The sequence below is a fragment of the Podarcis gaigeae genome (genome assembly GCF_964106915.1).
Source record: "Podarcis gaigeae genome assembly, chromosome: 5".
Classification (NCBI taxonomy): Eukaryota; Metazoa; Chordata; class Lepidosauria; order Squamata; family Lacertidae; genus Podarcis; species Podarcis gaigeae.
The window spans coordinates 16,547,404-16,574,695 of NC_139681.1; the positions used below are offsets into that span (position 1 = coordinate 16,547,404).

The following is a 27,292-nucleotide window of genomic DNA, read 5'->3' on the forward strand; positions in this document are numbered from 1 at the left end:
TCCAATGATGAAAAACCATGTTCTGCACAAGCACTTTCGACCATAGTTAGCGTGCGGATGAGACAGATCCGAGCAGCTTCATTTGGTGAAGCGAGGGTGCTGAAGATTGCATTTGAGGTGTTGCTCTTTGTCCAGGAGGGGAAGCCCAGGGAGCTTGGTGGAATTTAAAATCCCGAGTCCCCGTTTTTGGCCATTGGCCTTTAAACTGTTGACATTGGATGGGGCAAGCGAGGATTATTCCACAACCTGTGTGCGAAGAAGGCTTTGTGGACTATTGCGCAGACTTGTGCTACGTTTTCCCCACCCAAAAATATATATTTTTTTGTCGTCTAAACTGCGTCAGCCAGCATTTCTGGTGCCCCAGTCAAGCTGGTTCAGCATTTTCTGGTGCCCAGAAACTTAAATCGATAACTCCGGTTACGCAACGCGTGGCGTGGCTCTGTCAGGGAGGCCCCATTCCTCCTGCTTGTTTCGCCACGTGAAGGGAGGCCTGGCTGAAACCGGCAGCCGAGAAAATCCCCCTTTCTCTCTCTCTCTTTTAATTTTAAGAAGAGGGAAAGCCGCCACGACGGGTGGAGAAAGCGTGTGTGTGGTGAGGCAGACAGAGGCTGTACGGTATTAGGCGCGCTTGTCAGTTGCCCACAGCAAAGATGGCGCCCTCCGCCTCCGCCAGCACCCGGCATGGCGGACCCCGCGCCTTCCCCCGACCCGCGAATGCCACTACGGCGCGACCCCTTTGCCGGGGCCGGCGGTTTCGAGGCCGCCCGAACGGCGGCCGCCTTGAAGCGCGCTGTGGCTCCCAGCGGCCGCCGGCCCGCGCTTTTCCCCTTCTGCTCATGCCCACCGCGTGTCAGCCAATGGCGGCGGCGGGAGGCGGGGATTGGCAGGTGGCGGGGCCTCCTCCTTCTCCTCTGCTTGAGGCGGCTCAGTCCGTCAGTCGAGCCGCTGTGGGGAGAGGGAGAGAGAGGCGGAGCGGTTGGGCGTCGCGTGTCGAGGAGACGGAGGACGGCGCTCGCTTGGAAGTCCCTGCTGCCCGCCGCCGCCGCCGCCTGTCAGGTTCGAGCCCCGGAGGATCCCCCCGAGCGACAGCGCCGCCATGCCCACTCTGAGGTACCTCCGTTGCCAGAGAGGCTTCCCCCGGGACAAGGGAGCCGCCGCCGCCGCCCTTTCACCTGAACCGGCTCTGAGGCGCTTTGCATTGGGTTGGGGGTTACGTGTACGCGCGTGTACGTGTGTATGCAGGAGCGCGGGGCGGGGGGGGGGAATAACCACGATCTTCTTTTGGCGGGGTGGTGGCTTGGCATCCTCTCCGCCGCCCTCCTGTTTCCTCTCGCTCCCTTTCCCCACCTTGAAATGCCTTCATATCCGTGTCGCGGTTATTCTTCCTATGGTGGCGATGTATTAATTGTGCATGCCGCCCTTCTTCCGAAGACTACAGGGCGGCTCACAGCAAAAAATGAATTTTTAAAAAAATGTAACTGAGAAGAAGGAGCAGCTGCGAAAAGCTTCAGGATATCCACGTGCTGAGTTTAGAAGAAAAATAATCTTTATTTGCATCAGCCACTAGCCATAGCAATAAAAATAACAATAATTTTATTTATATCCCACCCATTTGGCTGGGTTTCCCCAGCCACTCTGGGCAACTCCCAACAGAATATTAAAAACACGATAAAACACCAAACATTTAAAAACTTCCCTAAACAGGGATTAATAAATGAAATCAAATGTACTGAAGATAGAGGTAAAAAGTAAACTATAGAAAATACATTTTGGGGGTTTACATCAACAATCAAATAATAGATCTTATTCTAATTGCTAAAAACCTTGCAGTTTTTGCTGTCACCTGATCATCTTGATCTGCTAAAAGCAATGGCTGAGCGACCCGGGATGGACAATGATAGAGGGGTAATAACCTCACTTCTCAAATCATTATAAAGAGTGCAAGCCAGAAGCACTTTTCTTCTAAAAAGAATTCAACTTAATTAACCGGCATTGACTTCCAAATACCTATGCATCAGATTACCGACTTAATGAACTTGCCATCGCTTCTTCCCAAAGGCAGGCTCCTGCCATTCTGGGGTGGAGTGGAGTCGGTTAATTTATTTGGCTTCCCAATTAAGAAAAAAGTGAAGAGTCAACTCTTCAAAGCTTGCTACTCTTGTTCTGAATTTCTAGATCTCTCGGCCCAGATGTTTTCAAAGATTGGCTTCTTTGGGCAAAGGAGTATGTGCAAGCTTGCGAGTTACAACCGGTTCTCCGTAGCTCAGAAGAACCTCTTGCATCAGCAGTAGTGTGAGCAAAGTGTTCTGGCATTCTGCTGTCTTCCTGCTTTGTCAGTATCTTGTCCCCAAAATATAGGTGTTTGTTGCTGATATAAAAGTGCGTGCTTGGAGGTTGTATTGCAGAGAACCTTGCAGAAAATTCCGGGAAGCACATTCAGTTCATGTTGGGTCCAATGATACTAGCCATCTTTGTGCAAACTGAAAGTGCCCCCTGGAAGGCATTCTGAAGCTGTGTGTTGCAGGGAAAAAACAGTAATGGTACACAAGCTGTATTTCAGACCATTTACAAATCTTCGAGGAAACTAGAAAACATTGTTTTTCTTGTGGACTTCAGTGTTTTGCTGAAAACAGTTTGGATACAAGTGCATTAAAATCTGGATTTGGTTGCTGAGTAAAATACTACTCTGAGGGTCTCCTCAAGGAAGAATAAAGTTGTGATGAGAGCTCAATTGACCAAAGGCCCATCAAGTCTGGTGTTTCCCAAACTTGCTTTTGGACTATAATTTCCATCATCCCTGACCACTGGTCTTGCTAGCTAGGGATGGTGGGAGTTGTAGTCCCAAAACAGCTGGTGACCCAAGTTTGGGAAACACTGAATTCTAGTCTGACTTTCTGCTAGTCAATTTCAACATCTCCCAGTTTCTAGGGGACAAAGGTACTGTTTCTGAACACAGGCTCCGTTAAGCTACTATGGTTAATACCCATTGAGAGACTTATTCTCCACAAATTTGGCTAATTCTGTTTTAAACGCAATGCAGTTTTTGACCATCACCCAGACATGTGGCTGCATCTGAAGAGTTAACATTTGTCTCCTGTATGATGATAATCAATGGCAGCTTCCTTCCCTTTCCTTCTAGGCACTTAAATTTGGCAAAGTATATCAGCTTTTAAAATTTGAGTTTTAGTATGTACATAATCCAGGGCTGCAGTGTGTATCAGTTAAAAAGTTTGATACTGAAGCAGCTCTTGGAGATTCCAGTAGTTGGATTCAAGTGATGTCAGTTCTGTGAATGGTAGGTGTGCTTCCATTCATGGAATTGACGTGATTCCATGCTGGAGGAATGCAAGAGCTGATACTCACCAATTTTCTTGCAACCATGCACATCACCTCATGCTGCTCCAGAGCCTACCCACCTCCTCCAGAGCACATTTTCAGGAAGAATAGAGAGGAGGAAGAATTGGCAAAAATAACCTCCTCCTCCCTCCAACACAGGCTTAATGCTATTAGGAGCAAATGGTTCCGGCCCCAAGTGGTACACTTTGTAAATGGTTCAAGCTTTCTTGTGCAGATTGCTTCCTTGTGGTTTCTCGAAAAGAAAAGAATCCTCCTAAGTAATTTCCATTGTGCAAATAGTCACCAAATTAGCTGGTGTCTTCATAGCTTGTCAGGCACCATGGGACAAATTGGAACATGTACACTAGTATAAAGTTGCAACTCCAGAATTTCCTTATCTGTTAAGGATATCTCTATGATACTCTTCTTTGCACCAACAGTATCTGGTGTATCAGATATCTCTTTGCCTCTAGTTGAGCAGCACAGACCAGTGTCCCTCTGAAAACATGATTCAGTTCAACAACCAGATTACACTGAGCCAACATGCTTTGAGATGTCTCTAGGAATAGAACAGCTTTCGTTATGATTGATTTAATGTCTGTAGTCCTTGCTTTTAAAGAAACTGGCAGCTGAAGTGCTGAGTGTGTGTATTTGACTCTTTTTGCAAGACTATGCCCCACAAGTGATGTGCAACATTATCATATCATGGGGGGATCAGTTATGCAACTCACACAGTGACTTGAGGAAAATTGCTTCCTCGTCTCTGTTCCTGACTTGTAGGATGAAGGGTTGCAGGAAAAAAGCAAATTAACTCCATCCACTATAAAACACTTGGATTAAGATTGCAGTCTTAGATGTACCTGCCCAAGAACAGACCCCATTTAATTCATTTGGGACTTTCTTAATAGGACCAGGGTGCTAACCTCAATACTGACACATGCTTACCTAAAACTCCCATTTCATTCCCTCAGCTTTTTTATGTGGAAGTATTGTGATCGATGGACGCACACAGCAGAAACTTCTTCTGGGCAGTCTCTAAAGATCTCATGAGAAGCTGGGGAGAAGAATAATAACTTATTAGCAAAAGAGATTTTAGTAATATAATCTTGCAAGCACAGCAAAGATATGTCTTCAGATGTTGTCTATGTTTTTGCAACTTCAGGTGTTCATAAGCAAAAATTCCAAAGTTGATCTGCTTCTCCTGATCACTTATTGATCCAGGAGCCTCAGAGCAGCTAACAGGTAGTCTTCAGCACTTTATTCACAACATTTCTATTGCGGTTAGTTGAGTGACTTGCCCAACATTACCCTGTAAGGTTCATGGTTGAGCATTGATTTGAACTCATGTCTCCCCAATCCTAGCCCAGAACTCTGTTTAATCTCTGCTTCTGTTTGTATGACACAGTGTGGGCTCACTTGTTACAAAAAGACAGATGAGAGTGTGTATAACATTAATTGCTGACTTGGATTCTGGCACACAAATCATGAGCCCAAGACTAGAGTATATGTATCAAAGACATTCAGGTAAATAGAGAAAAAGCTTATACTATGATGGTTGCAACGGAGTTCTGAGTTTGTGGGCCGTATTCAACTAACATTTCCCATTAACACAAGGATTCCCACTTGCACCACAGGAGAGCATTCTGTTGCACAAGCAGAAATCCTTGCACTGATAGAACATTTACATAGCTCTACTTTGTTACTCCATGAGGCGAACCCCTTGAAATTGTTTAAAATGTGCATAATCTATCATTAATTTTATTTTCTATTTCTAACAACCTTATGCTGGTAGCAGAGTTGTCCTTAAGTGACGTGGCAGCCAATAAAAGCTGGCAAATCATTAATACTGGCTTTGCTATGTTAACACTGTTTTACAAACAGTGAACTAGCTTACATTACTAAATAATCCTAAATTTACAGCATGGAAACAGCTTTTTCTGAAGTCGGTGGGGCTCTGTTAAGGGCCTGAATTCAGGATCATTTGTTGTGATGTGTTTCTTAAACAACTGCTCTAAACTTATTGGCTGCTACCTTAAAACTGTCTTTTGAATATGAGCTCAGGACTTGGCTCTGTACAATTTAGTTGCTCTCAGTCCTCTGACCATAAAACTAGAAAGATTATAGGAATACCCTGTGATTACTTGATCCTAAATTTGGTCGTCCCTCCCCCGGTTCATATGATAAGCAGACATAATCGTTTCAGTGGGAAGTGTCCTCTCTTTAAAATAACACCTTCATCTTGAACTGAGGGCACAAGGCTGGCTTCTCCATGCTACACTGTGAAGCAAACTGCTTTAGACAGTACAGTGGTGTGGGTAGATGCAGGCATGTTCTGGTGTCTTGAGTAGTGCAGGGAAGACTTTTTAAAGCAGGACTGCAACATGAGACTCTCAGCCTAATTTCATCCAGTTGCCACAGAGGAGGAAAAGGGTGTGGCAGAAAGAGAGAGGAGTGCCCTGCCCACTTTGGGATTTGTGTTTGCAAATCCCCTGTTCCCTGTGGTGGAATGCTGCCCTCAGATTAAATCAAGCTCCCCCACCCGACCCCCCATCATTTTAAAAGTGTAATGCTGTTTGGTTTCTTTGCTTAGGCCCATTATCTCTTCTTTCCCCACCCTCCCCAAAGCTATGTGCTGTTTGTGTTTCTATCTCAAATAATCGTTATCAGTTCACGGGTGGCAGCGGTGACTTTGTGATCTCAAAATTGTTTTACCAGTATGCTGCAATTGTTTGAACTGAATTAACTCTGACAACTTTATCTTTCAGTGAAAATGTGCTTTTTGGAATGGGAAATCCTCTTCTGGATATCTGTGCGGTTGTGGACAAGGACTTCCTTGACAAGTAAGTCTTAAACCTTTTCCATGTTTAATTCATTCGCAAAGTTAAATGTGGAGCTTGTGGGGACATCTCACAGTACATCTTTCTCTTCAAATTCTAGGCGAGTTTCTTAAACTCACCTTCCAATAACTGTGAGCTTGCAAAATTGCATTATGCCTTCAGTTCAGCGTGCCAAAAAGCATATCTTAAAGCAGGATGGGAAAATAGCCAGCTTAGCTTTCCACTAAAAGAAATTGCCTCAGTCCTGAGTGAATGGGTACAATGATCAAAATTCACAATTGAGAAAGGCAGGGTTGGGTAGGTTGGATCTAATAAAGGTTGGATTGGGCCATGGCCAAAAGAAGGAACAGCATGAAATTCCCCTCCATAGTAATTGTGGGGGGAAAGATGTTTTGAGGATAAAACAGTTCACTCCAAAGCTCCATGGAAGTACAATAGCAATAATGATGGATAAATAACTGGATATGGTAAAGGCTACCAACTCCATGAGCAGCTTATCTAGAAAATTATGCTTTTGAATGCACCCTTAGAGTCTAAATAGCATTAGAAATAGACATGAATCCTTTTCTTTTTTTAAAGGAAAGAGATTCTCTTTCAAATCAGTCAAATGGACTCTAGTAACAGAAATGAAAAGCCAGTCCCAATAAAATATTGGAAGACTTTGGGGAAATGCTGCAGATCTCCCCAGCCAAGGTGTGACAGTCTTGAAGTCCATGCTGTCAGTGCCATGCATGTTACTTCTCCAATAAACCAGTCTTGTGCAATGGGCCTTCACTTGACTAAAAAAAAAATGCTTGTTCAGCATTGGAAGCCTCTATACTGAGTCAGACCATAGGTCCATCTAACCCATTATTGATGGTGCTGACTGGCAATGGCTCCAGGGTTTCAAATAGGAGTCTTTCCAAGCCTGCCTAGAGATTCCAGGGACTGAACCTGTTACCTTTTGCTTGCAAAGCATGTATCCTACCACTCATCTACAAGCACAGGGACAGCAAAGCCCGTGTTCCTTATTTATTTGGTACAGGTGGAACTTAATTTTCAGGAGCAACTGCTCTTTATTGCAGATCCCCCCCCGACCTTTTTCTGCTTCCGTGAGAACATGAATTGATAGCCTTTCTGGCTATCATTCTGATTCATTTTCTGTTTCACAATAAACTTTTGTGGGGCTAGTGGGGGCTTGAGAATAATAAGAGAACAGATGTGGCCTCAGGGTAAAGCTAATCGTATCCATTATTTTTTGCCACACTGAAACATCAATCCATTGGTTGTTGGGTGCAGCTTTGTTTCTATTTGCATGCTGAATATAAGGCAGCTGGCCTTTATTTCCATCTGTAGGACTGAAAGGCAGAGTTGCAGTTTGGTACTTCTGATGGTTTGGTGCAATGTTGTAGTCAGGTGGAGTACATGGAGGTTATACATTCTGAGTATTGCAACAACCGTATCAGGTTAGACTGAGTGAGTGTGACTAGTTCAAGATCACCCTGTGAGAATAATTTTTTATTTGTGATTTTCAGTTATATACATTTCAATAGTTTTACAGTCATTTTAACATTTCAAAACACGACTTCCTTCCTCCTCTTTCTGCAGTTCCTTAAATTTATATTTATCATTTCCTGCATATTATAAATTAACTTATTCTTTTATTCATCTACTTTAATTATTTACTGTTCATCTACTTTAATTATTTACTGTTATGAAACTGCAAGTTTTTACAATAATCCTGCCAATGTCTTAATCTGTTTATAGTTTGTTTGTAAATACTCAGTAAACCACTTCCATTCCTTTCTAAAAAGTTTGATGTCTTGATTTCTTACTCTTCTGGAAAGTTTTGCCATTTCTGCATAATCCATGAATTTTTGTATCCAATCTTCTTTCGTCGGGACTTCTTCCTTCTGTGACTACATTTTTGGGCAAATGACATTCTTGCCGCTGTAGTCACATACATGAATAAATTTCTATACTGTTTAGGTAGTTCTCCCCCTATAATATCAGTTGTTCCCTCCAAAATGTTTGAATAAAATTGTATTAGAGTACAAGGAGGCCATTAATTATGTACTTCACTTATTATGTTCCAGGCATTCTAATATACGTTTGTAGATCATATTTTGTTGAAGCACTCGTTCATTCAGAGTCTGACTGGAGTGGAGTTTTCCATTTATTGACTATAGTGGAGGTTTTTTCCTTGCATGGAAAAACAGTTCTGACTCAGTCTTTTTGGGTTTTGTTTTCCTGTCTTGCATATGTGTGTGTTGGGAGAGTTCCATGCTGCGTCAGTCAGTGGGATTATTATTACAGTGACCTCGCAGATAAGTCTGCAAAAGCAACTACCCAACCCTACTCTGTCTGTATTTACTTTTTGAAGCCCACAAGGCAAAAGAACCAACTCTCATGAATCTTTGCTGTTTGGGGTTGCTTGAAGGTGATCATTATCTTACCTTATGTTCCAGGGACTACATACTAGTCTGTGTCAGAAGGGGCAGCTTACTTTCACCCTAAGAATGAAAGTTACTCAAGATAAGTGGGCTTTGGATTGCAGTCTTAATGTTTCCTGCTGCTCTGTTGGCTGTATTTGATTGCCAGTGCTTAATCATCATCAGTGTCGGAGCCAGAGACAAATCTTTCTACCTAGCCTGTGTGCCCCAAATACATACAGAATGAAGCAGGGCCTGGTTATGCTCCATTGATGACAGATACAAGTATTCAACTGTTTGAGATTTCTAGCTACGGTACTGTGATTTTCATAAAAGTGTGGTAGGAATAGTAACAAGCTCCTCTGCAGACTGTTTCAGCTCACCTCTATAATTTGTCTGCGATCTTGGGTCCACACATACATAGAGATCTGGTGGAGTAATCAGATCTTGGTTGGTTTCTCTGGTGGGTGCACTGTTGACTGCCTTGGATTTATGTAATGTAATGTTGACCTGTCCCCGCCGCATCCAGATAAATGGAAGCAGCGTTCTTGAAGCATGATTAAGTTTGCACCCAATCCAGTTTTTCTAAATTGCATTCTCTCCCCCCCCCCAAAGAATTTGTGATTATTCCATTTTAGAAAACATGCAAACTCAAAATACATTTAAAACAAAATCATTGACATTTAGGAAATCAAAGAAACATTTCTAGCTTATATGTAACAAGCAACTCGTGTTTTCCTCTTGGGAATAGAAATCTAATAATGATTTTTAGCGAGAGTTTGTGGGGGATGACTAATGGAATAGAGAACTACAAATTGAAATTATGCTGCTGCTTATTGCTTAATGCGAGAGTGGCCTATTTTAGGTACCCTGATTAGAGTTAATACTTATAATGTAAGCAGGACCCAGGCTTATGGCAGGGCTGATATGCTTGCGCAGACAGAACATTTGTAGTAGCGTGGGAATGAATCCCACCCATAGCGCTTTGAAACATAGAGTGTGTTTGCTCTCGAAACAGCAGCTTTACTTCAGCAACAAAGTATATAACAGGCAGGTGGCATCTCTCTTACTTTGTTGCACCCATTGAAGACTTTTCTTTTGCAACAAGCCTTGTAAACTTTTAATCCCTATCTACCATACAGTGTATATCTGTAGCAATTTAGCAATGAAAGCATCAACAATAAAGACACTTTATTGCTACAGAGTTTTAAAAATGGGAAGTGGTTCATAAACAAAATAAATTCAAATATCAACACGGGTTCTTCGCTGCCAGCAACATGAGATGTAAAATGGTGTGCCAATTTGGGCGGAATGGAAATGACATCATGCTCCTGTGGCGCATAGTGGCGGCAGAGGATTGATCACCTGCTTTTCTTTAAATGGATACTTGCAGTGGTTCTACACTGATTTCCCCCACCCCAACCCGCTCCATCCGGTGAGCAGATGTTCTGATGTTATTTAGACTTGGAAATAGAAACTGAGCTTAGTTAACCATCATACAGGCAGGGTTATAATTATTCATTAAGCTCTTAAACTCGACAAATGCTATGCAAAGCATATTTGAAAAATACAAACAATCCTGCCTCAAGGCTAACAATAAAAAAAGCAAAGGTCATGTGTAAATAGCTTCTTAATTTAAGGACGCATATGTTTGAAGTGGCTGCTTATTTAATTTTTTGTCTTCAAATGAAGTTCTTGAATCAAACACGTTTGGGGTGAGGGAACCCTGACATATTCAGAAAAACCTCTGTGGAGTTGATGGGTGGGTGGGGGGAATGAAGTACATGACTAATAACTTGGTTTTCTTTTGATTTTGGAAAGGAAAAAGGAAAAACAGGTTGTAGGGATGTTCCATTAGTCATAATTAAATTTCAGTGTATTAATGGCAAACTGAAGGAACCAGATGAGAGGAGTCCAAAGGTCTGGTTCTACTCTTGAAGTGCTGTGACTCACAACAGTGGAGACGTAAGCCAAATGCAGAAGAGCTGCTCTTTTTTGCCATTTACCATATTTTTCGCTCTATAAGATGCACCAGACCACAAGACGCACCTAGTTTTTGGAGGAGGAAAACAAGAAAAAAATATTCTGAATCTCAGAAGCCAGAACAGCAAGAGGGATCGCTGCACAGTGAAAGCAGCAATCCCTCTCGCTGTCTGGCTTCTGGGATAGCTGCACAGCCTGCATTCACTCCATAAGACGCACACACATTTCCCCTTGCTTTTTAGGAGGGAAAAAGTGAGTCTTATAGAGCAAAAAATATGGTATGTATTGAAGTGCATTTAATATGTGATGGGTATTTTGTCCTTTTCAGGTACGATGGTGGATGATAGTAGAATACAGTGGTACCTCAGGTTACATACACTTCAGGTTACATACGCTTCAGGTTACAGACTCCGCTAACCCAGAAAGAGTGCTCCAGGTTAAGCACTTTGCTTCAGGATGAGAACAGAAATCAGGCTCCGGCGGCGCGGCAGCAGCAGCAGCAGGAGGCCCCATTAGCTAAAATGGTGCTTCAGGTTAAGAACAGTTTCAGGTTAAGTACGGACCTCCAGAACGAATTAAGTACTTAACCTGAGGTACCACTGTATAAAATTAATTAGGATACACATTCTTGGGGTTGGACATTTGACTTGTCAAAAAAAAATCTGTTTAAATAATGATCAAGGGTGGAATTCAGTGTTGCGCTACATTGAACATTCTGTCTGAGCAAGCATATCAGCTTGCCAGATGGAACAACCCCCCTCCCTTCTCCCTGTACACTGTTGGGGGGGGGGGATGTCATCACACCCACACACACACCAAGCCAATTTTAGGTGGTGTAGCAGGGGAAACCCCTTTCTGTAAGTAGCAGCCCTTGTGCAAAGTTAGTTAGGTGGCTCCAGCCCCAAGAATTAGTGCTATGAAGACAAACAGAATCATATGAGCAGGTTTGATACTTAGGTTAATTATGAAAAGTAACATCTGTGAAACAATGGCATTCATTTAAAAAATAACCCCCCCCCCCATCTCCAGAGGTCCCAGAAGGCAGCAGAGGTTTAGCACCAGAGTTTTCCTTTTCAGTTTGTCATGTCCATTAATTTCACCGGGTCTACTCTGAATAAAACCTACCGGTAATTGAATACCACCCATAGCTTCCTTCCCCACCCTTGATTTATCTCCAGAGCAGCACTGTGATGATTGACCCAATGCTGTCTAATGAAATGTTATGGCTGGGTGAGAATTTGAACCCTGGTGTATCTGTTTCTAATCTGACATTCCCCTGGGCCTTTGATGACTGCTTGTGTTCCAGTTTTTGCCATGGGAGAAGGTTTGTTAGTCTGCTAGGCTTGCACCTGAATGATAAGGTTAGGGTGATCTGCCCTCACTCCTGCTCCACTTAACAAATAACACCATAATGAAAATTTTAAAAGTAAACTGCAATCTACACAATGACATTCTTGGAACAATGCTTGGCTGGTCAGTTGACTGGCTGCCAACCCTAGCTTTGCCAGTCTTATATTCACTCTGCAATACTCTAAGTGCTTCTGTCCTGCTATAGAAAATGAGATGGGGAGCAAAATATGACCTTAGATTCTCAACCAAGAATTATATGCTGAATTTGAGCTCCTCTAATACCAGAGTCTTCAAAGTGTGAAGGTTCTCCTTGGAGATGCAGGGTATTAAAAAGAAGCTTGCATTCCCCTTATGAGTTTCTCCCTTTCACTTTAGTTTTTGTCTGCCTTGCTTTGAAACCATAGGTAGGTAAACTGCTTCAGCAACCGCATTATGAACAGGCCTCATGCTAGACACAGCTGAAGCACAGGCTCGGTAAGGAATCCGATCTCATGGACAACTTAGCATCTTGCAGTGACCAACTCTTTTAAAATAAAGAAAATAACAGAGCAAGATTATTTTGACACAGGAATGCTTTCAGACTCAACACTTTCCATGGCTAACAACTTAACTTTCAATGTTCTTCCCCTCCTTCCCCATTTTCCCAGTTATTCTTATACATATATAGAATCATAGAATTGTAGAGTTGGAAGGGACCCTGAGGATCATCTACGTCAGGCATCCCCGAACTCAGCCCTCCAGATGTTTTGGGACTACAACTCACATCATCCCTAGCTAACAGGACCAGTGGTCAAGGATGATGGGAACTGTAGTCCCAAAACATCTGGAGGGCTGAGTTTGGGGATGCCTGATCTAGGTCAACCCCCTACAATGCAGGAATATGTAGCTGTCCTGTGCGGTTTTCGAACCTGCAATCTTGGTGTTACCAACACTTTGCACTAACCGGCTATACTATGTGACCTGGCTAATGGTCCGTAACAGGGCACATAACAGCGGAATAGTAAGAAGGATAGGGACGCAGGTGGCGCTGTGGGTTAACCCACAGAGCCTAGGACTTGCCAATCAGAAGGTCGGCGGTTCGAATCCCTGCGACAGGGTGAGCTCCTGTTGCTCGGTCCCTGCTCCTGCCAACCTAGCAGTTTGAAAGCACGTCAAAGTGCAAGTAGAAAAATAGGTACCGCTCCGATAGGAAGGTAAACGGTGTTTCCGTGCGCTGCTCTGGTTCACCAGAAGTGGCTTAGTCATGCTGGCCACATGACCTGGAAGCTGTACGCCGGCTCTCTCGGCCAATAAAGCGAGATGAGTGCCGCAACCCCAGAGTCAGTCACAACTGCTAATGATCAGGGGTCCCTTTACCTTTACCTTTAAGAAGGATAAGTGGTTCTTACATAAGAAAAATATTCTACTTAATTTTTTTTCAGCAATGTAATTTGTCAGCTACTTTTAATTTCAGCTTCTAAAAGAAAAGCAAATTTAAAATTCAACATTAACATTGCCCTAGCTTGGAAATGATGATTTTTCTTGCTATTTAAAAAACAAATCAAAATAGCCTCTCTTTTATGTTGTAGAAGAACTTGCCATTTTGAGAAGAACTAAGGCAGCACTGTCTATTTTTGGTACCCTTTCATATGTGTGGCTTTCGGCATAAGACTTTGTGGCTTGAGGATAAATACTCCTTGAGCAGATGTGATATAATTGGTTGAGACTTGTGTTTTGAAATGCTTTATTTTTAACTTCCCCCTTTTGGCCATTTAGAAAATTTTACACTTCTGGGCAGAGTTCCTAAGTTTAACTTCCTAATTTCTGAGGCAGTTGTACATTGATATAAATACAACATGTTTTATGGAAAGAGGAAGCTCTGCTGTATACCCTTACAGAGTACCAGGTTAAAATGGACCTGGTCCATCCTCAAAATTTGTACAGGTCGGTTTCCATTTTACGCTTTTTTATGTCTTCACCCTTTTCAACCTGTTGGTGAGGTGATTGCACGGAAATCTTGGACTCTTCCTCACTTCCAATCCCCAGTGTTTCTATGTGGCCTTCAAAGGGTGGTAACACTAGCTTAATGCTGGGAGTTTGCAACCTGTTCTCTCTATATATCTTTACAGTCACCGCATGAAACATTTGAACAGCTGTTGCGAGACTATTACAAGACATTTCATCTTTCTGCTTTTGAATGAGGCCAGCAGGGCAGGCAAGATTAAGTTTTTCATAAACTACAAAGAATACAAGGGGGCATAGTTCCTATTTCTTTTTGCCACCTCTCGTAAAAAATAATTGTGATATTGGATTGTAGTATTTGCATCCACACATGGAGATGCTTAAGCCCCCTTTGTGTCTCTTGCCTTGAATTCCTAATCCTCTGGTTCCATTGGGCAATCATAATTTATTTTAAGGCTCAAAATTGTGTTGTATTTCAATCCAGAGTGACGAAGGCCTGTCTGAATGTAATAAATGCACCACAGTTGGCCACAGTGCAATGATTAACAAGCTTTAGGCTTTCCTTGCTTTCTCAATCCATTTTTAATCATTTAAACCTATTATTTTGGTGCTAAGTTCAAAAGCTCTTTAAACCTTATACAGTATTGATTGCAGCTTATAATCTTGTTGTCCAAATGCATGATAAGAGTGAGCCTGCCTGATAGAATGGGCAGTTTCAAAACTTTAGCTATACAGAAATAATTATATGTTATAAAACGCAACTACATAAAGCAATACTGACATTTTAGACCATATAATGTGGTTAATAAAAGGAAGTGAATATCTCAGGAATGGGGTGAAGGGCTAGTGACTAGTAAGATGTATATGTAACAAGAAGCTGTATTGTAATTTACATTGAACTCTTTAATTGTGAAGCCGATAGCGCTTTCAGACTTCCACTGACTTGATAAAAGGCAGCTCTTTGGAAAACATTTATTTATTTTAAAAAAGCAGCTGAAATGATGTCTCATTGGCTACAAGATATTGATGTTTGTACCTGAAGGAACTCCTTTAGTGCCAGGCCTGCCACAGGGCAAATTTGATTAGTAGCAGAATTACACCGGCTCCCTTTAAATTTTATTTGTTAAATTTGTATACTAGCTGCCCTCCATCCATAGATCTCAGGGTGGCTCACAACTTAAAAATACAACGGGGATGCTGTCAGAAATTGTCATTTTGTGCTGAGTTCTCCAGCATAACTAGGAAGATTGCTCATCACATGTTGTAGCATCCTCCCATTGTGCATTTTCTCATGTAGCATCATTAATTGCCCCTGACAAGGGCAGGAAAGCACATAACACACTGATGCCACAAAACGAAGTAACTGATCCTAAATGCTATGAGAAAGAAAATGGAGATACTGTATTGACTACATCTTTGTGCTGCATGCAGTATATATTTCTGCCTTTGTTTGAGTTAAAATTATCATCATTCAGCTGAAACTCCATACACTAACACCCAAAGAAAAGTTACACTCAGCAATTGGATAAATGTTCCTATGGCGGCCAGAGCAAACTTTGCTGCTTGGTCAGCAACCATGTCACTGCACACAGAAATTGCTAGATGCTATGCAGCTTGCCCTGTGATCTGGCTCCATGCCACCTCAGTAGCATACGGACGCTTTAATTATATTATATGAATTATATGGGATTGCCTTGATAACATCAGAACTACTCACAACATCACCATTCGTTTCTAGTGTGCATTGTAACGACTTGAGCTTCATAACTTGTTGAAATGTGATGGGGCTGGGCTGCTTTTAAACAAATTTTTGTTGTTGTGTATCTTAATTATGGATTTTTTTAAAAAAACCTTTTGATGGAATTGTTTTATTGTGTATTTTAATTATGTGTGGATATTTTATAATTGATTTTATACTTGTAAACTGCTTAGAAGTCACTTTGGCATGTAAGTGGTAAATCAATCAATCAATCAATCAATCAGGGAAGTGTGTTTTGCAGCTGCTATTATATCTCTGGCATATTGCATGACTTGCTATTGGGTGCTATTTACAAACAAAACTAGTTGATTAGAAGGTTCAACCTTGTTAGCAATAAGTTAATGGATATGATGTTCTCATTTTTTGTTAAGTTCTCCGTTTTTGGCTGTCTAAACTATCCTTGGTATGCCTTGGGCTTTGGGCCTGTTGGGATTTCATTAATAGCGTCTGAGTTGGATGTAACTCAGGCTTTATTTTCTAATATCCACATTTTATGTTTGTCAAGGGATGGGCTTAATATGATGTGGCTTGCTTCTAATTGTGCTATGTATCTAAGCCATTTCCTCCATTAAAGGTCTTATCTTCCAAATGCTAACTTCAGTCAAGGATCATTAGTTTTCAAAGTGTCTCTTAAGTGCTTGGAAAGGAGCTGAAGTACCATAATATTTCATTTGGCTACAGCTGCTTGCTTATAATTTGCTCATTGTCCAGCTTAGAATCTTGAAGTTTCTAACAGTCATGCATGATCATTCTGAAATGAGAAAAAAAGAAAGTGTTTGTTATGACTGCTTTAGTGTAAAGGACCGTATTTTTCGCACCATAGGACGCACCTTGTTTTAGAGGGGGGAGAACAAGGGGAAAAAATATCCCCCTCTCTGCCCAGCGCCCCTTCAGTGAAGCAGCAGGAGGGCGCGCAGCGGAGAGGCTGCTGCCATAGTCGCGCGTCACCTCTCCAGCCGGGAGAGGGTCGCGGGGCTATGGTGTCTTCGCTCCATAGGACGCACACACATTTCCCCTTCGTTTTTGAAGGGGGAAAAGTGCGTCCTATAGAGCGAAAAATACGGTAGTTAAGATCTGAGGGGCACCTTATACATCAAAATGGAATTGGTTCAGAAATAAATAGACTCAAAATGTGCATTGAAAATGTCCATTAATTTTTAATGACCTGAACTGATTTTTTTAAGTTTGGAAGCTATGTTCATGGAGGCAGTAGGATATCATGACTAATAGGTTGGATTGGCCTTGTTTAAAAGCTGCTTATCTGTGAATGTGAGCCTTGGATCAGAGGATAGTAAGTTAAACAGTTTCACATAAGTAGGTGGCTATCATAAAACTTAAAATTGCTTAACCAGTTAAAAGGATTCATATACACCTTGTTTTTCAAATGCACACACATCCATTTATTGGAAACCTAATTTCCAATAAGTTTTGTGAGTGGGTGGGTAAGTGATGAGTATTGTGCCAAAGCTGGCTGTTGTTCTGGAAATTTGACCTTCAATTTAGCTTCAAGTTCTGTACCCTTTTGGTGGTGTATGTGGTTTGCTATATATTGCACTCTGATGCCACAGTGCTGCAAAGGGAATACTTACAGACAAATACAAGGGCACACACCCAGGTTCAGAAAATGGGTCATTACCGTAAATCACTCTAATAGGTACAAAGGAAAAACCTCTTACTATTCAGCAGCTAGCGAACCTGTTGGAACTTGTACATGCTTTGTGCTTGCAAAAGTTGCAAGTGCTGTCTTTAGCAGCTACTTACCTTTTAGAAAATGGGATGCTCTGAGGTCCTTCATTGTTTTCAAAAATTTGTGCCATACTCCCCCAGGTCAGGTGATCGGTGAAGCGTCAGCCTTTTACCGGCTTTTTCTAGACCACCAATATTGTGACAAGGGAGGACTGCGAGAAATTTGAGAAACATACAAGTATACTGAGGGGAGAATATTTGAAGGAGATTGGAGAACTCTTTGATTTAAAGGAGGGCACCCACCAATCTCAGCTATTGAAGGAGCAGTCACTGAAACCAGAGCATTTGCAACAGATTTGTGGTTCCGTATCCCCTCTTTGTTGGAGAGTTTGCTCTACCCATGGTACCTATCTTCATATGTGGTGAGAGTGCCAGGTTGTTAGTAAGTTTTGCGGTGATGTTTCCTACACAATTTCAAACTTTTTAAATTTCACAGTGGTTAAAGATGCTGAGTTGCCTTTACTGCCACTATTTAAGGGAATTAATAAAAAACATACTATTCAAACCATTGATGGTTCACCACCTCGTGGCTGTTCTTATGGAGCTTAATTTTCTGTGGAAGAGAGATTGTCAATTAATTAGGGCAAAATTGGCTTGGTAGAGTCTGGGAAACTGTGCTTGCTGAAAAACTAATACAGCATTGCTGAGTGGTTAGAGATGAAATTGAAAGAGACAGTTTTTATGACAATTTCCTTTTCTTGATGAACTCTTCTGCAGGGAACCCCAACCACTTGCTGCTCAGCATTTTTGTGGCCGGGGGGGGGGGGGAGGTTATTTGTATTGACATGTGTTTTATGGGGGAGGGGAGCCACCTTATTTCTTTTTGACAATTGATCTTTGTTGGTGGTTTGTGCTGGTGCAGTTTGGTTGCAAGCCTTATGGACTTTTTACTTCTGCTTGTTTTGTTTGTACTTCCTTAGCATGCGAAGGAGGGAAATGGCATTATGTTATGGAGGATGCATAGAGACTTCTTATCCTTCTCAGAATTTGTACATCCGAACTGTAGTTCCTTCCTTCTTGAAGAGTAGCTCCCATTCATAGTACACAACGGCAAGAAGAAAAATATATATGTGAAAGACTGAAGAATCTAAGCCCCTTCTTTATTTTGTAAAATGAGCACTTTACGTGACATGGATCCATGAATTAGAAGTCCAAATGTATTAAATGTTTTTTGTCTGTCTTAAAAGTAGAGGCTTAGATAGAGACAGAAAAATGTGCATACGTAGATGTTGCTGTGAAATAAAAGAAAAAAAGAAGTATCGTGATACAATTTTCCAGGTGGATGAGAAAGTCTCTCTCCCATAGGTGTACATTTTCTGTTTTTTCTTAAAATCATATTCTGTTAATTTTTTTGTGCTGCTTTGCAACTGTTTTAAAGCTGTTTTTATTAAATTTTGTACATCACATATGTGGAAGCAGGTTAATAAACAATACTAGTAATGTTGGTTATTGTTATTATAAACTTACGTTAGAGTGTCCAGTATATAATAAAGAAGTCAGTCATATTTTCACTTCCAGGCTCTAAAATTGAAAATGGATTTGAGTAAATTTTTGATTTCAGTAACTCTCTTCCCCTCTCTATTTTCAGATATGGGTTGAAACCAAATGACCAGATCTTGGCAGAGGAGAAACACAAAGAGCTGTAAGATATTAAATAAGTTATTTCTTAAAATTGTGGTTTTAGAAGTATATGCTTCTCCTTTTTTAGCTGGGAAAATTGCTCTTTTAAAACTATTTCAGAAAGATGTGGTCATGGTGAAAACTGCTTTACTCTCTTGGCTGCTGCAGTTGTATGTCTGAATGCTGTCGTGTGTGTGTGTGAGAGAGAGAGAGAGAGGGGGGGGGGGAGAGATGTTATTGCTTTCTAAAAGATGACATTTGAAATGTGCTCACAGACAATGAGTTAGATAATGAATTAAGATCAAATCTGCAAGCTAATAACTTCTGATGAAGAACTCTAAAACATTCTGGTTGGGAGGGCGGAAATATTGGATGACAGCAAGTTCCAGCAAAATCACACTAAGTGTACACAGCTTTTGCAACTGTTACCTTTCTTTGTGCTTGTAAGTATGGTTTTGCTAAAAAACTAAGTCCTGAAAACTAAGCCCACTTAATCCTGAATCCTGTTCTCACAGTGGCTATTAGTTATAATGTTAGAGGTATCCTTTAAATACTATTGACATCAATAAAAAGATATTTTGCAAAGTCAGATAATCAGTATCTAGCAGCTTCTGTTCTTAAACTTAAAATAGCATTGGCTCAAACCATGGTTCTGCTCTTTTGCCTGCCTTCCTCTTAGCTTCATAAACTCATTCCTGCCATAAGCTCGTTCCTGTTTGCAAACCATGGTTTGGCATGATGTCAAACTCGTCATTTCTGATTCTAGTTGGCTTCCTTTCTTAACAAAGCTTTGATGTGATGTTTGATCTGGACCTCGCTCTGCACAATGGGAAATAGCAAGGTCTGAAAGATATTTCAAATCTTAGATAAAATGTTAGCATTGTATCTTTCTACAGTTCGACTACTCTCAACTGCTAAATGTGCCGCTGCTATTACAATGGTATTGACACGTTGACTTACATGAAGGGGGCAGACTAAAAATAAAAGTACTGTTGGCTGCAGTCATCTTAAATGGTGCATGTTATGGGGAAACTGGTAAAAGGAGAACTGTACTCCAGCTTTTATTTGTTTTGGAGTGTGGAGGATGACTTGTGTCTGTCTGGTTTTAAAAATACTCACATAAAATTATGTTTGTTTCCAAGTGCTGTTTATCCTTTCCGTAATGTGGGAGGAAAAGCCTCTGACTGATTCCTTGAACATTTTTTTCCATTCCTATTTTCAAGAATCCCTTCTTTAATACAGGCTTCACCACTCTTTCTTTAGCTGCCCATTCTGGTGGCTTCTCTTCCACTGAACGTAATAATTCAATGAAGATTCTTAAACATGATGATGGTAAATATAAATGTCTCACTTGAGCTCATCAGTTGTTTGGTGAAAATACTCTTTATACAGTGGTACCTTGGGTTAAGTATTTAATTCATTCCGGAGGTACGTACTTAACCTGAAACTATTCTTAACCTGAAGCACCACTTTAGTTAATGGGGCCTCCTGCTGCCGCTGCGCCACCGGAGCACGATTTCTGTTCTCGTCCTGAAGCAAAGTTCTTAACCTGAAGCACTATTTCTGGGTTAGCGGAGTCTGTAACCTGAAGCGTATGTAACCCGAGGTACCACTGTACTTCTGTCAAGAAGTACAGTTTTACACCATAGAATGATTTATACTTTTTTAAAAACAACAGCAACAGCAACCCCACAAATGTTGCTGAATCTCTGTTACATCTTTTTCCTGAGAATATTTGAAGTGAACTTGAGTTGCATGTTTAAGGACTTTCAGTTCTAAAATTTGTTCTGTTGCAGCAATATATATAAAAAACCCCAGCTGAAAGAAGATAATTTATTCCCCCTACCTGCAGTTCTTATTTTGGACACATATAAAGTATTGTGCATGTGTCTGTGGAATATTTGTCCATTTGAAAGTGACCAAACTTTCTGTTTCATGCTGAGTTTTTGTTATTGCGGATCTCACCTCCTGTTTCTGTAATAAAATAAGCACTTCTATTTGTGAACAAAGTGTGCCTTTGAGGTTGAGCACCCTTCCTCTATAATAATATTGAAAAAGTAACAGCTTTTTAGCCCTTTTAAAAGGTTATGGAAGGGTGTGAGTGAAAGTGCAGAAGTGATGGGGAGATCCTTTCCTCCTCCATATTGTGATGTCCTTTTTCTCTCCCCCCCCCATTTCAGAGGGATGTGGTTAATTCTTGATTTCCTGTTCAATGAAGAATTATCTTCTTTAAAGCAAAAGGCTAAAGTTCCCAGCTTATTTCTGTGCCTTTTTAATACCTGGTTCTCAGCAAGCAGTAATTGAGTAAATGAAGCTTTTGCCAACTTAGAGAAGACTATGTCACAGACAATTGGTAACTTGCTGTATTATGTGACCCACACCCCTGGGTTGACCTATATATCCAAGTCTGGACTGCAGTGACACCACCCACACCAATTTTGTGCATAGCTGGGGGGGGGTTAGGGGGGCACTTTTAGAGTATGTGAGGGTCATTCCTATGAATGTCTATATAATAAGCTTCATAGAGTTCAGAAGGACTTACTTCCAGGAAAATGTTCGTAGTAATGCAGCCTACATGCTTGTGTCATTTTTAAAACATGGGATACACAAAAATATGCCTTGGGCAAAGACAGAATGTGCTTACATCAGCAATACTCTATCAGGGGTTGTAATTCCCTCCCTCCCTCCTTCTCTCTCTCTCTCTCTCTCTCTCTCTCACACACACACACACACACACACACACACAATTTCACCAGGCAGATGCATGAGCAATGAGGCTTGGGTATCTCTTCATAAAGAAGTGTTAGTTAATCCCTTCATGTGGTGTTCTGGAAGCATTTAGGAGTACATATAACTAATTTGCACTTTGCCATGGCTTGCTAGGTGGCCCAAAGAGTTTCTATAGTGTCATGATCTTTGAAATTTAAAGAAAAAGCATTTAGAGTACATAAATTTTTTATAGGGTTTTCAAAATGCCTACAAAATTGCCTGTTATAGCTGGAACGTGCCTGGGATGCGGTTCTTGGGCTGCCATGTGATTGACTCATGACTAAATGTGATAATAGTCTGGTTTGTTCCCCATAAAGCTCAGTTTATAACTGAGGATGGATTTCTGAAATGTCTCTTTTTAGTACGTCAGCTTGGCACAGATGTGACTGAGTTGCAGTCGCTCAACATCAGCACCTCACAGTCAAAGAGTTTACAGAAGCACTAGTGAGTGCTTCTTAAGAACAACACAGCCCGCTTAATCTGCAGGCATCCCTTTATAGATTTGGTTGTTCCATACTGCTTAAAAAGACAGGGACGTGGGTGGCGCTGTGGTTTAAACCACTGTGCCGCTTTGACTTGCCGATTGGGAGGTTGGCGGTTCGAGGCCCCACGATGGGGAGAGCTCCCGTTGTTCGGTCCCAGCTCCTGCCAACCTAGCAGTTCAAAAGCACACTTTGCAAGTTGATAAATAGGTACCACTCCGGCAGGAAGGTAAATGGCGTTTCTGTGCGCTTCTCTGGCTTCACCAGAAGTGGCTTAGTCATGCTGGCCACATGACCCGGAAAACTGTCTGCAGAAGTGGACAAACACCAGCTCCCTCAGCCTGTAAAGCGAGATGAGCGCTGCAACCCCAGAGTCGTTTGTGACTAGACTTAACTGTCAGGGGTCCCTTTATCTTTACTGCTTAAAAATGTTTACTGTCTTGTGTGAAACCCAAATGTGAGTGAGTGAGGAAAGTACCACCAGAAAGAGGGTAGAAAAGCTTTTGGATTTTAAAGCAAAAACTTCCACTAAGCTCTTGAGACTTCAGTAAATGACCTGTGCGGGAGGTCAGTTGCTTGCTAGATAGATGACATTCTTTCTCCATCCCTCCTTGTGGTAGCAGAGGATCTAGAGAGAAGAAAAACAAAAAATACATTTTTATCTTTTAGCAGAAGAGGGAATTTCCCCTAGCTACTCGCATGTGAAAGTGTAAACCCAACCAATTGTTTTAAACTGATATTGCTGGCCAGGAACCTTATCAGATTCCTGCCAGTCCTAAACACTTCAAAACAGATGCTGAAGTGTTGGTATGCCAATATGTTGTTCATGACTCAACACTACTGGAAGTGAAAGCCTCCCCTGTAGAGGATACTTGGAATTCTTGAATCCCTCCACAATTGATTTCTAATTGATCTTACACTTGCAATGTACTGTCAGTTCACTGTGTCAGGTTGCCAAGCCATGGAACAGCACCAAGAAACCAGATATGTCATCCTTTGAATTCTGCAGAGCACACATAGCAGATAGCAAATGTTTAAAACAGTTTCAATGCTTAGCATGTTGATTTTACTGTCTTAATGATGTAAAACGAGAACTGCAAAGCTGTCACGGCTTTTGAAAAGCTTTCTGGAAGTACTTGTACTTGATAAAGCATACTTGCAGCTTTGTACGTTACAGCCCATGTGCAAAGGCTGTCAAATGTTTGCATGCTGTGGCTTTCTGCACGGGGATCATACCATTTGTGAGCCAAATAATCTCTGTGTGCCAGCTCTGCATGTATTGGCAGCCATGGGGCTGGTGTGGATGCTTGCTACAAATTTAGGCCGTGGATATGATAAATTTTCTAGGTGGTTTTCAACAGCCTGTCTTCGTAAATTGTAGGTTATGAAAGTGGACATTAGTGGAGAGGAAATGAAAATACTGTTTTGAGAATAACAGCAAAAAACCAGTCACAATTTCAGTAAAAATTATAATTGTGGAGTACATGGAGAGTAGTGCTTATAAAGAGTGTATCTTGCAGCCTGATTCTAACAAATTGTTTTGGCTAAGCCTAACTTTGTATAGGGACGCAGGTGGCGCTGTGGGTTAAAGCCTCAGCGCCTAGGACTTGCCGATCGAAAGGTCGGCGGTTCGAATCCCTGTGGCGGGTTGCGCTCCCGCTGCTCGGTCCCAGCGCCTGCCAACCTAGCAGTTCGAAAGCACCTCCGGGTGCAAGTAGATAAATAGGGACCGCTTACCAGCGGGAAGGTAAACGGCGTTTCCGTGTGCGGCTCTGGCTCGCCAGAGTAGCGATGTCACGCTGGCCACGTGACCCGGAAGTGTCTCCGGACAGCGCTGGCCCCTGGCCTCTTGAGTGAGATGGGCGCACAACCCCAGAGTCTGTCAAGACTGGCCCATACGGGCAGGGGTACCTTTACCTTTTTAACTTTGTATAAGGGATGCGGGCGGCACTGTGGTCTAAACCACTGAGCCTCTTGGGCTGGCCGATCAGAAGATTGGCGGTTCGAATCCCCGCCACGGGGTGAACTCCTGTTGCTCGGTCCCATATCTTGCCAACCTAGCAGTTCGAAAGCACGCCCAAAAGTGCAAGTAGAAAAATAGGTACTGCTCTGGCGGGAAGGTAAACGGCGTTTCTGTGCGCTGCTCTGGTTTTGCCAGATGTGGCTTAGTCATGCTGGCCGCATGACCTGGAAAAACTGTCTGCGGACAAACGCCGGCTCCCTCGGCCTGTAAAGCGAGATGAGCACCACAACCCCAGAGTCATCTGCGACTGGACTTAACTGTCAGGGGTCCTTTACCTTTACCTTTTTAAACTTTGTATAGAATTGGATTGCCAATGGTGTAGCTTTATATTTCCACTGGAAAAATTAACAGGTGTGGGTGGGTGTTACTTTTTTTGTTTTGTTTTATAGCAAGTATGCCCTCCAGATTTTCTTTTCTATAATTCTCATCAACCATAGTCAGCACAATTGGAGTTGTGGTTAAAAACATCTGGAGGGCAACAGATTAGGAAAGGTTGGTGTAGCTAAGAGCATGTGAAAATAAGCTTGAAAACACACAGTTTCTCACGAAATCTCAGATTCAGGGCAGTGTGGTGTGGAGCTGAGGTAGATTTCTGGTGGTCAGAGGTGGTGCTTCAGCTCTCTGAATAATTTTTCCTTGTGGGTATCAGAAAGAGATTACACAGGTTTGTTACAACTACTTTGTTCAAATGGCAAAACATGAGCCACCTTTTGATGTTAAATTTGGATTTAGTTCTTTATTACAAAATGTGCACAGCTCTGTTTATAAGCAGATAGTGTTGTTATGAGAAATATATTGAATGGTACTTCACTCAATGTAGTGAAGGAAGGTACACATCCAAAATGCATTCTGTACCTATTTTGGTGTAGCAGCTATGTGTCTCCCCCCCTTCCCAGCAGCATATCTTTGCACAGGTAGATTCTATCCTACGCAAAGGGGGTTCTGGCAGAAGCATTGGCAGGAACTGAGAGATTTCTGTCTGTTGGCAATGGAGGACAAAAGCTCTTAATATATGTCTTACATTCTGGACTTTTAATTCCTGGATTGAATTAACCTATGAATGAAACTGAAGTCTCCTGCAGCTATGATTGGCTTATTCATCTTGCTGCTAACTGTAGGTTTTCCCCTGCCCATGCACTTTTGCAGTGCCTGAGCTGCTGAAAAAGAGACGCATATTATTCTGGTTCATTTCTTTTAACCAAATCTTGCTGTGCTGATGATGCAAATGCACAAGTTAGACTTTTGAAATTGCAGTGTAGTTTATTTTGAAACTAATAAACTACAGTACATAGATGATGCCACTAGAGGTCATGATGTACATTTGAAGTGGAGTTGATTTGTGTATGCTTTTCAACTGGGAGGCAGGATACTGCACTGTGACCTTCTGCCCACTTGAATATTTCACATCAGCTAGCACCCCCACCCCACCCAATATACACCATATAGTGCATTTATTCCCAGGCTCGTTCCATTGCACTTTAGTTTGGAAAATGATGACTGAAAGCTGCCTTTTCGTTTCCTTTTTGTTTACGGTTTATTTCAAAAGTGTGCAATTGTAAACTTGTCTGTTTCGTACTGGACAAGATCCTGGCTTGTTAGAATAAAAGTGCAAGGGTTACATAACCTTGGATTGGTAGTTTCAGTTCAAGTCTGTTTCTACAAAAAAGGAAACCTGAAAGGTCAGAGCTGCTTTAGCACTGAGCTGTGAATTGGGAAGTTCAAGGTTCAAACTTTACCACTGCCATGAAATCACTATATGATTTTAGTTCAGCTCATAGGTTAGATTACTGCAATGCGTTCTGTGTTGAGCTGCCTCTGAAGACTGTTTGGAAACTTCAAGTGGTGCAGCTTGCATACTGGAGCAAGACGGTTTGAGCATATTACACCGATTCTGGCCTGACTGCACTGGATGACAATTAGTTTCTGGGCCCAATTCAAAGTGCTAGCTTCGACCTCTAAAGCCTAAAATGGCTCAGGACCATAATACCTCAAGGTCCACCTCACCAATATAAACCAACCCCAAACCTGCAATCACCAGAGGCACTTTGTCTTTAAATACCTGGGGTAGCTCAGTTGGTAGAGCAGTATTATTACTTATTATTTATTGAATTTATATACTGTACCACCCTATACTTGGAGGTCTCAGGGCGGTTCATGAGACTCTTAATCTCAGAGTGATGGGTTTGAGCCCCACGTTGGGCAAAAGATTCCTGCATTGCAGGGGTTTGGACTAGATGACCCCTGGTGTCCCTTCCATCTTTACATTTTATTATTCTTCATGTGCCCCCTCCACAAGAGGTCAGAGGGTGACAGTATGAAAACAGGCCTTTTCTGCAGTAGCTTCTAGTTTGTGGAATGTTCTCCCCAGGGAGGCTTGCCTGATTCCTTCGTTACATACCTTTAGGTGCCAGGCGAAAATGTTTTTCTATAACCAGGTCTTTGGCTGATTAAACAATCTATGGTATTTTAAATGTGTTTGTGGGACAGGGGGTTTATTTGTTTGCTTTTGTTTGCTTTTTGTATGTTTTTTGTGTTGTAGTTTTTAAATTTTATGTTGTGCCCTCCACTGTGATCTTTGGATGAATGACAGTATACAAATTTAATAAGTAAGAAATAAATATCTCTACCAGTCTTACATCTGCAATATGGGGATAATAGTGACCTGTCTTACAGAGTTGATATACAGATTACTATGGTAACATTTGTGACATGGTTTGTGGCTTTACATAACTGTAGAAACTCATCCTATTTTGTTCCTTCCTTCTCCCCTGGCAAGGTTCCTTTTTTAATAAAAACAACAGCAGAGAAAGGCTTCAAGATGCACTGGAAGTATGCACCATATTAGACCACAAGCATTCTGACTGTTAAGACTTTTGCCAGAGGCATTATGAAAAATATAATTTCATACATTCATTTGGATAAAGTACTGTTTTCAAAAATATCTCCCCAGCACATCCCTGGGACAGCTTGTTCTTTCCTCCGTTTATCAACATTTTGATGTATCACTCACTATATGGCAATGTTTGGCTGGTGAT

General features: G+C 41.7%; 1 protein-coding gene across 3 annotated transcripts in view; it reads left to right on the plus strand.

Annotated features, from left to right (window-relative positions):
• ADK (adenosine kinase) overlaps positions 1–27,292 on the plus strand; it is a 196,500-nt gene that overhangs the window by 9,224 nt on the left and 159,984 nt on the right. For 2 of the 3 annotated variants that reach the window (XM_083738500.1, XM_083738502.1), the window contains exons 2-3: positions 6,102–6,176; positions 18,952–19,005. In XM_083738500.1, coding sequence (XP_083594626.1) covers positions 6,102–6,176; positions 18,952–19,005 — 129 coding nt within the window. Of the gene's footprint in view, positions 1–743; positions 1,111–6,101; positions 6,177–18,951; positions 19,006–27,292 lie in introns of those variants that run through there. The other variant, XM_083738501.1, reaches the window with a different exon arrangement.